The sequence below is a fragment of the Fukomys damarensis genome, unplaced genomic scaffold (genome assembly GCF_012274545.1).
Source record: "Fukomys damarensis isolate Sample0158 unplaced genomic scaffold, DMR_v1.0_HiC HiC_scaffold_7, whole genome shotgun sequence".
In the NCBI taxonomy this organism is placed as follows: domain Eukaryota; kingdom Metazoa; phylum Chordata; class Mammalia; order Rodentia; family Bathyergidae; genus Fukomys; species Fukomys damarensis.
In genome coordinates this window covers 24214867-24225077 of record NW_022900919.1, presented here as the reverse complement: position 1 = coordinate 24225077, position 10211 = coordinate 24214867, and the positions used below count along the sequence as shown (strand labels likewise).

At 45.9% G+C, this 10211-nt stretch overlaps 1 protein-coding gene across 1 annotated transcript; it reads left to right on the top strand.

Moving 5' to 3' along the window:
• The first annotated feature begins 6 nt into the window (after positions 1 to 6).
• Ankrd34c (ankyrin repeat domain 34C) lies at positions 7 to 9988 on the top strand. The gene is made up of 2 exons (XM_010631794.2): positions 7 to 39; positions 5210 to 9988. The coding sequence occupies exon 2, from the start codon at positions 5254 to 5256 to the stop codon at positions 6829 to 6831; it is 1578 nt and encodes a 525-aa protein (XP_010630096.1). The 5' UTR covers positions 7 to 39; positions 5210 to 5253; the 3' UTR covers positions 6832 to 9988.
• The last annotated feature ends 223 nt before the right edge of the window (positions 9989 to 10211 follow it).

Below are 10211 nucleotides of genomic sequence, written 5' to 3'. Positions count from 1 at the left end.
ATGAGGCCCCGGTGGCCCGGATCCCGGCGGCCCCGCCAGGTAAGCGCACCCCGGGTCTGTGGCCAGCCGGGGGGCATCTGGCTCCGGGGATGCAGGTCCACTGCCAGGCAGGCAGGAGGCGGGCTGGGGGAGAGCCGCTGTGTCACAGGAAGCGGTGGGAGAGGGACGAAGGGAGGGCGATTGAAACGTTTTTATTTTTACACTGACGCGCGCGGTGAGATACGCGGGGACCTGAATTTCTGTAGGAAATGGTTGCAGTGTAGGGCTGAGTGACAACAGGCTGCTGGGTTTTTGCAGGAACTAAGAGGGATCATTCAGATTTTTGCAGAAATCCGGAGGGGTGGGCCGAGAGAGGTTATGATCCTGAAAATTTGCACAAGATTGTAGAGTGTGCATCGGAGCCTTTCTGAGAAGTGGTAGGAGAACTTACCGCCGGGCCGCGCTCCTGACTCCCTCTCCGACCATTTAGACCCCGGCCTGCTGCCGCAGACGTGTCAGCACCGCGGACAGCTCCCGGTCCTGGCTCCCAGCGCAGCGCAGGGCCGCTGTCTGAGGTGGGCCTTCGAGAATGAGCTCTGAAGGCAGAGCAAACGTGGAATTCAGCTTTTGGTCTGCTTCTAACTGCTTCCGCGACTGCAGAAGGAAGAGGCGGAGTATAACGATCGATATCCCCCCCAGCTCCTTGCGAATGCCGCCTCTGAATCGCGTGGCCTCCTGGGTTTTGGAAGATGCTCCCAAACTTGCTCAACCATCTAACATTCATTCATAAAGCGCTTACCATGCTCCGGGGCCTTGTGTTAAACGCTCTACGGAGGTTGCTTAATTCTTATAGTACACTCATAGTTTGTGTACTATCATTATTATCCCCATTTCTCAGACGAGGAAACTGGAACAAGAGAGGCTGAGAAACTTGCCCCCGTCTATACAGCCAGCACATATTACGGCTGTGCTCTTAAACTCCAGGCTGCCGTGCGGGAGGATGTGCCCAAGAAGGCTTCCCTCCGTGGAATAGCTCTGAGCTTGGGATCAAAGGAATAGAGTTGGGATCAAAGCTGTGCGCTTGCATAAAATTAACTGCGCCTGAGTTCCAGGCTCTAGATCTGTAAAATCGGGATCATAACGCTTTGGGGGAGGCTGGTCAAGAGGCGGTGGTGGGGGTGAGGGTTGCCATTGGAGTGTGATGGAAGGAAGGTGGCAGCAACTGGGAGGCAAGGGGACAGGTCCTGCACGAGGCAGCACCTTGCAAAGGACTGGGCTGCGGGAGGAGTTCAGAGAGCTTAGTTCAGGGTAATGACCCTTCAGGCTTTTACAGAACTTCTGGCAGTGTTTACATATCACCTCTCGTTTGAGCCTTCTATCAATCCCGTAAGGTTGGCAGGATCCAGGGATTCTGTTCATTTGGCCAGTTGCTGCTTGCTCTGACTTGCTCAGGTACCACCGGGCAGGGCTAGTGTTGGAATCCAGGTCTCCTGCAGCTCCTCCCTGTCATTTTCCTACCACAGACCAATGCTTCTTCACAGGTTTAGAGTAGAGGACAATTACAGCACTAAAAGCAAATTCTGACAAATACTACAAACATGTCCAGCTGATAGTTTTAAAGCCATTTTTGATCTACAGAAACTTCAATCTCAGGTGGATCAACCTAATAAATGTTCATTGATCATATCCTATTTTGTTCAGCATAGAAACTAAAACAATTTACTAAGATTCAGAAGATGTTGGGCTTATACATAGTTGTATCTGAGAAAGTAGAGGAGAAACAAGATGACAGCTATAACTAGAAATAAGCCAAATACAAATTATGCATATTATAAAGTCCTAGAAACTTGCTCTGGGGTATTAAGTGCAATAAAGCATATGCTCAAGCCTTTTTTGTGGGGAGAGGGAATGAAGAACTGAGAAGATATTTGAAAAAGTTTATGGAGCTTTTCTTTTACATAACCTCTGTGAGGCCAGGCCCAGTGAGGTGACATACACCTATAATCCTAGCTGCTCTGGAGGTCGCAAGATTGAAGCCAGCTTGGCAAATTCAGTGAGACTCTGTCATCTCAAAATAAAACCTAAAAAGGATAGGGATGTAGCTCATGGAAGAGATCCCAGAGTTGAATACCTTAAAGAGGGTCTCCTATTTATTGGTTGGAGGAAAAGAAAGCAATTCATATTGAAAATATTTGATACACCTCAAGGATTTTGAAATCCCATCCACCTTGGCTGCTCTAGGCACTGTGATCTTATCTTAAAAACTTAGCAATGTCAAACTGGTTCTTTTCCATGTGTTTCAGAAGTGGGCAGTTTGCTAGCTCTTTCCTTATCATAAACCCCACCATCCCCTACCGTTCTAACCCCCAGGGCTGCTTTCTGTTTTACCTCTCCTGCAGTATAATGGCAGCTAACATACCTTCCAATGACAGAGAAAATATCACCAATATCAAAAAATTAAACAGATATCTTCTCTAATAGAGATGCAGTCTTTGTCCCCAATCCTTTGATTATTTTATTGTTAATAAAATTATGAAAGTTTTCTATGTTTTCAGCTCTGAGAGGAGCTGACTTGTTTGATCTTCATGAGTTTAGAAATAAGAAATAAAAAGACAGCAGCTGAGTTTTTGAATCTCTTTTTGAATCTTTTTGGTCTTCTTCCTGTATGCCATCATATATCGTTGCTAGAATACTGTGGAGCAAGACTCCAAATTAAGGCCTGAGAGCTGATGTAGCCACAGCCATATATTGCTTGATCAGCAGCGTTTTCATTTTTTTATTTGAGCGTGTTAAGATGATTATGCATTGTTCAGTTTGAAAAGACACTGCCACTTTTTCTAGTCCTAAAACTGGCCTTACTCACATGTTTCAATTACTTGACACGGCTGAGTGACCTGTCCTCTCCATGCAGCTGCTGGAGAAGCCAGGCCAGGTTGATGGAAGCTGGGCGTGTGCCTCTGCCTCTGCCACCAGACCCTAGAACTTTGGAGACATTTGGCCTTTGCTGAGCCCACATGTGAAGAAAGCAAGGCAAGTAGCCAATGCACAGAGAGGGGGAGGTAAGACAAGGATATGCAAGCCAGGGACACTGCATACATTCGTATAATTCATATGGCTACCATCAACCTGTAGGGTACACTGATGCCTTTTAAAATCAGTGCTCTTGAAATGAAAAGTGGAAGCTAAATGCAGCATGCCTGGTGCTAATATTAGCTGGACATGCTTTATTTGGGCTGCAAGAGTGAGATCAGGGCCTGACTCTGTCCTCTGCTCCTGTGTTATTATTGTTTAAGGGATTTCAGTTGATAAGCCTAGTGAGAAAATGGTGACAGATAGCCTATGACACAGAGCCCTGGGCATGCAGAAGGCTATGCTTGAGGGGCTGCCCAACATTCCTGGCCACAGAGAAGAGCTAGGATGTCCTGTCCTTACCCTGCAGCCTCCTCAGGTGCCGAGGGGATGATGAGGGACAGATTGGGGACAAGGATGCTGATTCTAAGCAAAGGGCTAGAATCAGTCTCCCAGAGATACCATCTTCTTTCTCTCTGCTTCATTTCCTCTTTCCCTCTACTCTGAGGTAATGAGAAGTGTGTAATGTGCACCCCACACAGCATAAGAGTCCAATTATCTGTCTCTCTTCTTCCCACCTTCCTTCTGCTTTCATCTTCCTCCTTTTCATCATTTTCTTTATTCTACTTTCCAATTATTAAGGGAGAAAGGACCTATCTTTGTAGGTCAGAGTTCCTTGGAGGGGCCAACTCAGATAGTAAACAAGATTAGTTCTCTGGTGGAGAAGTGGCAAAGCATTAAAGCTCACAGAGATACAACACAGGTCTTCCCCCATTTTTGCCTTTTGTGAATAGCACTACCTACGTCTTCTGGTATACCTGTTTATTAGTGATCTGTTGCAGTGAACCCCCCTACCCCTATACCATGAGTGGTTTAAAACAAGAGCTGTTTGTTTCCTCCTGTTCCTGCAATGCAGGGTAGGTTCTGGGTATTTCTGTGTCTGGCCTCACCTGGCCCTCTCAGATGAGGTCATCTAGGGGCTGGTTAGGGATGGACAGTCTGAGACCATCTCCCTGTACACTGACAGCAAGCTGGACTTGGGGGACAGCTCAGGATTTCTGATACTGCAGCAGAATGCCAAGGGAGCAAGCTGAAAGTTGCGAGGTCTTCCAAAGGTTCACCCCCAAAGTCACACAAAATTATTTTTGATCAAAGCAAGTCATGGGACTAACTTGTCACATATATACCTGGCATGGGAGGACTTTGTGGCCGTGTTTTACAATCAACCACAGGCACAAACCTAAAAGTGAAATTACTGGGACTTTGGTTCTGTTTAGGTCCAATTCACACTCACAGGAGGTTCCTGCTGCCCTTCAACTTCATATCCTTCATGCTGTCATTCTGTCTAATTCTAGCCATCCTGGTGAGAATGTAGTGGCGTGTTGTTTTATCTTAATTTAGTTTTTCTTGAGTAATGAGGCTGAGTACCTTTTTATGTGCGTATTGGTCATTTGTGTATCCTCTTTTGAAGGAAGTGATTTTAGGTGTTCTTTATATAGTCTGGATATGAGTCACTGTAATTTTACATTCTCTCATTGGCTCTTGAGTGATTTTCCTCTTAATTACAAAGGAAGTAACATTTACGCTGCAGTTTGAAGGATGATGAATAATTAAAGAAGAGCAGGAAGACCTTATAATTAGAAACCTGAGTAGTGCTAAGAAGGTGGAAAGTGGTTCCTCTGAGAAGCAATAAGATGGTTGCAAGGTGGGTAGAGTATGAGGCCTAGAGATGCAGGAGATGATGTTGGAGAGGCGAGGCCAGGGATTCAGGCTGGGTTGGAAAGAAGTACATTTCCAATGGACATTCTCTTTCATTAGTCCTTGGAGCCTGGGAAGCTTATGGATGTATAAGATCTGAACTCAACAATTCTAGCTAGGACCACTGAGAAGTGAAAAGTATTAGAATGAGAGAAATTAAGCATTTTATACTATCTCATGAAATCTTTACAATAGTTCTATAAGGTAAGCAACTATCAACCACCCCAACACACACACACACACACACACACACACACACACACACACTCAGATGAGGAGACTTGGGTGTTGAATGACTTCGCTGAGGTAACAGGCTGAGCTCTGACTGTACCAGGCCCTGGAGTGATCACACTAACAGACAGGTGAGAGGATGCATAACCTTTCCCCCTTCTTCCCTTGCTAGGTCTAATCGCCTCTCTGGCTCAGAGACTTTCCGCTGTAGCTAATATGATGGACGACAACACTGAATTGAGGACTGATGGAAATTCCCTGCTGAAGGCTGTGTGGCTGGGGCGGCTCCGGCTGACCAGGCTGCTGCTAGAAGGGGGTGCTTACATCAATGAGAGCAATGACAAAGGTGAAACTGCGCTCATGGTGGCATGCATCACAAAACATGTGGACCAGCAGAGTATCAGCAAGTCCAAGATGGTGAAGTACCTGTTGGACAACAGGGCGGACCCCAACATACAGGATAAATCTGGCAAGACTGCACTTATCCACGCCTGCATCAGGAGAGCTGGGGGAGATGTGGTCTCCCTGTTGCTGGAGAACGGAGCAGACCCTAGCCTTGAGGATCGCACTGGGGCCTCAGCTCTGGTTTATGCAATAAACGCAGATGATAAGGATGCATTGAAACATCTCCTTGACGCCTGCAAAGCCAAAGGGAAGGAAGTGATTATCATAACAACAGATAAGTCATCTTCAGGCACCAAAACTACCAAACAGTATCTCAACGTCCCTCCTTCACCCAAAGTAGATGAGAGACAGTCACCTCCCATGTGTGCCTCCCCCTCTGACATTGAGCTGAAGGCTCCAATCAGTGAGAAAGAGGATGACTTCTTCAGCCTCCAGACTGGACACTCAAGTGGTGGTAACACCACGAAGGTCCTTACTGAGCCTGGATCACCCAGTAGGAAAGTTAGCAACCTCAGGAGGGCCCGTTTGCCCCAACTGAAGAGGCTGCAGTCTGAGCCGTGGGGCCTGATTGCACCCTCTGTGCTGGCTTCCTCCATGCATCAGGATGAAACCCAGGGTACCAGCACAGACAGCGAGGTCATTAAGAACCTCAGTGATATGTCCTTTCCTAAGAGGGGGCCCCTATCCAGAACCAACAGCATCGATGGCAAAGACCCTGCCCTCTTCCCTACTGTCACAGAGCAGCAGATTCTAAAGGCTGCAGCACCCTCAGCACCAACCTCTTGGAAAGGCCCGGTTCCCCAACCTCGCCTGACCTGGAGAGGAACACTCCCTGTTGACCAAGAAAGGAGTGGGGCCAACATATTAGGATCCTCTTCTCTCAAAGAGCCAGCCTCCCTCAAATGGCTGGAAAACAATCTCTACGATCCAGACTTACAGCCAAGCCCTGACCCAGCCAACCCTATTCCCCTTGAGTCAGGCAAAGTCCCCTCAGACAGAAAGAAGCTCAATGGCTCCCTCCTATCCCTCTTCCAGGGCTCGCAGGAGTCTCTGGAGGCCATGACCAGCACTTCCCCCAGCTCAGTGCGCCCCCCACCGCACCTTCTAGAGAGACGAGGTTCTGGAACTCTGCTCCTAGACCGCATTGCTCACACTAGGCCTGGCTTCCTTCCACCTTTAAATGTGAATCTGAATCCGCCAATCCCAGATATTAGACCTGGTGGCAAACCTTCCTCCCCACTTGCTAGTGGCTTAAAATCTATGGTTCCTATTGCTCCAAGCTCACCAAAGAGAGTTGACTTGAGAAGTACAAAGAAGCTCCTCCGAAGGCATTCCATGCAAGTCGAGCAGATGAAGCAGCTGTCTGGCTTTGGGGAAATCAAGACCTAGCACCTTTTAGAATGGCTTTCCCCTCTAAGTCTGTATGGTTTATGGGAGGGACCAAAAATCCGGACCTGTGAAGCCACGCTGAAGCTCTGCATCCTAATTATTTACTAAGGTTGGTGTGGCCACATCTGAGGACATGGAGACAGGTGCTGCCTCGTTTCTGAGATAAACAGGGATTATTTCAGAGAATTTACTGCTGTAATAATCCCTGGGATTGTACAGCCCTACTTGAAAAGAGCTCAGGAAAATTAGGTTTTAGAGACAAAATTACAAGAAAAAAAGTTCTCCGAAAGAAGAAAACCTTTGCAGTGTGGAGGTCACACAGCAAGCACAATGTCTGAAGTTATCACAAGATGCCATTTGAAGGATGTCATTGGTTATCTGTAAAGTGCCTAAAAAGAAAATATGGCTTTCACATTCTTTGGAATGTGCAAAACCTCAAAGCCAACCCCTAAGCTACTACATCTGGTTTAATCCAATGGAGTAGAAGCAAAATTCTCTCAACAGAGAAGGCCTGGCCTGTGGCACCTGCCTCACTTTATGTTGCGGGAGTCACACAGCATGGCAGAGCTCCTTCAGCTCTCCAGAAACAGGCTCTGTGGGTGTGCACAAAGTCCCACACATCCCTCCACACACCCCTTTCAGACTTGTCACCCACTGGAGCCACTGGGAGGAGCCCTGACCAGGAAGGAAACTTTCTCCAGTCCCTGGCCCCAACACAGGCCCTGGGTGGAAGTCTTGTGGAAAACAAAGCTAACTAACATGGACGTGAGTGTCATGTATCTATAGAACAAAAAAGCTTTTCCCAATTAGTCTTGTGAGAACGTGAAGAGATCTGCCTGTGTGATGGGCAACGAAGGGTTCTGCAGTGATGCTTCTCAGGCTGGAAGTGTGGCCTGCAGATGTTAGGGGATGCAAACTGTGATTTGCCTTCCAGTGATCTGGGTGATTCAAGAAACGTCTGGGTTCTTCTTTGCCTGAGTTTTCTGGGTGATGGGAGATGTATAGAAACAATCTGTATAACCCTTTTAAACACTTTGAAGAAACCCAAAGAAGGAAGCAGATATTTAGTACATTTGCTGCCACATTTTAGAGGAAAATATTCTTGTTTTCTTCCCATGTATTTCTCCTGTCATGCAGCCCAGGTGTACTTGTTCCATGGTTGAAAAATCCCTAGGGATGGAACCATGCAGACAGAAGAGTGATTCTTTGAGTCTGACAGGCTTGGGTTTGCACCCAGATCTCATCATTTACTACAGTGTGACCCTAAGAAAGTAGCTCCCCATCTCAAGCCTCTGTTCCCTCATCTGTAATATGGGATCAGTAATGTTTGCTTTGCAAGACTGTGGTGAAGATGAAGTGGCAGAGTGTATTAAAGTGATTTTGTGCCTGGCATAGGTAGACGTCACAAGATAAAAGGTAGCTAATATAAATTTATTTCTTGAAACTTCTGAAGCCTCAAAATCTCCATACTTAAATGATAAACACAATGAGCAAAGTCTAACTGAAAGATGCATGACTCCTTGAGATTCCCACAAGTTCTATAAACCCTGATTCCTAAACTCATTCGTAAAGTAAGACATTCTGCCACATAAACTCTGCATATCATGCCAATTCTATAAAGACATTTCCTAGAAATAGATCTAAATAACCCCAACAAAAATCTTATAAAGTGCTTATTTTTGTGGTTCCATTAGGACAAGCTCTCAACGTCAGTGCCATTGACAGTCGAGGCTGGGTGATTTTTGCTGAGGTGAGGATATCTGCCCTGTATATTGTAGGATATTTAGCAGCTCACCAGATGATAGGAATACCTTGCTCCTCACTGTGACAACCAGAATGTCTCCAGACCTGGCCGGGTGTCTCTTGAGGGCAACATCACCTTGGCTGGTCACTGTGCTCTAGTGAACAGCTGTGCAAATAGTAGAAATGTGCCAAGAACCACAGAGTCATCTGGACATGTGGCCTTCGGGACTCTTGGCAAAGAGACACAACACAAGTACTGAAGGTCTCTGTGCCTTGCAGGATAGGTGGAAAATGAGAAGAGAAGCACATAAGGTGGTAAAAATGTACAGCTCAGGAATTTGGCTCAATGTGGACACCCATATGGTTCTCAGAACCACTCAGTTGTTACCAGATCTTACCACATAGACCCAATTATAGGTAAAGAAACAGCTTGCATCATTAAAGAGAGAATTGTTCAATCATTGCTTTCAGCAGCTCTCTCTCTCACACACACACACACACACATACAGAACAGCACATTTTAAGTATTTTTCCAGCTATTGTCAGTGCCAATTAAAACTACCCTGCTATGGGGATAGCAAGACCCAGCATAGGAACATTTTGTGTAGGAGCCAAGACTTGGAAGGCTGATTTGTCTGCAGTAGAACTTGGTGCATTTGTTGTGATTAGCTCAGGCAAAGCACCAGGCATGCAGAGCTGTTCTGTTATGGTGGCCGGTCCACCAAACAGAAGCAAAGCCAATGTCAAGAACTCTTCTGCCACTCCCTGCCTGCATCTCAACATGACCTGCCCAAAGGCCTTTCTCTGGCAGACACCAGGACGGCCCCTTCTCTCATCACCTCTTGAAGATGCATTAGCTGAATTAGATTTGTTCTACACTAGTACAATGGCCAAAATATCTTGTCATGGTTTATGCATAAATAAACAATTTTGTCCACATCAGTGAGTCTCGCAGAGTGCTTTTCAAAAGCATATTTTAGATTCAAACATGCTTTCTAGATCAGAGGTTAGCTTTTTATTTTAGAATCCTAGAGTCACTGTGTAAGTTAGCTGCAAGCTATAGTTTCAGTGATCTATCCACTTAAGATTTTTAGACTGTTTATTAAAATATAATCCCGAATGTGAGCCTAATGTTTAAAGCCTGGTACTTTGGTTTAACTTCTAGACATTCCAAAGCCTTTAAAAAAAAACCCACCAACCCTTGTAGATTCTCTTGGGACTTTCATGCAGTGGCCAGCCCCGAGCATATGCTGGGCCCTGGACCTCCTCCCTGTGTGTCGGTGCTTTGGCTCCACACTCCTTGTGCTGCTGGTTGGTCCTCTGCAGTGCCCCATCCCAGTCTTAAGCCGAAGATGTGCTTAAAGATGTGTCAAAGTCCATGTAATGAAACTAATATTTCAATAAAAGATCTATTGCAAACATTCGATAGTAGTTCTCATTTTCTTCAGTGAAACTTCAAGGATAAAATTTACCTTTTCTTTAAGGTGACACTGATATGACTGACCACTGACATGAACCTTATAAAGCACTAAATTTTTATAATTAATTTAAAAAAATTAATGTTAAACTATACAAATATCATGGCTCCTCTCCTGGCAAACAAACACAGTAAATGAGAAGGGGTCAGGGTTTCCACC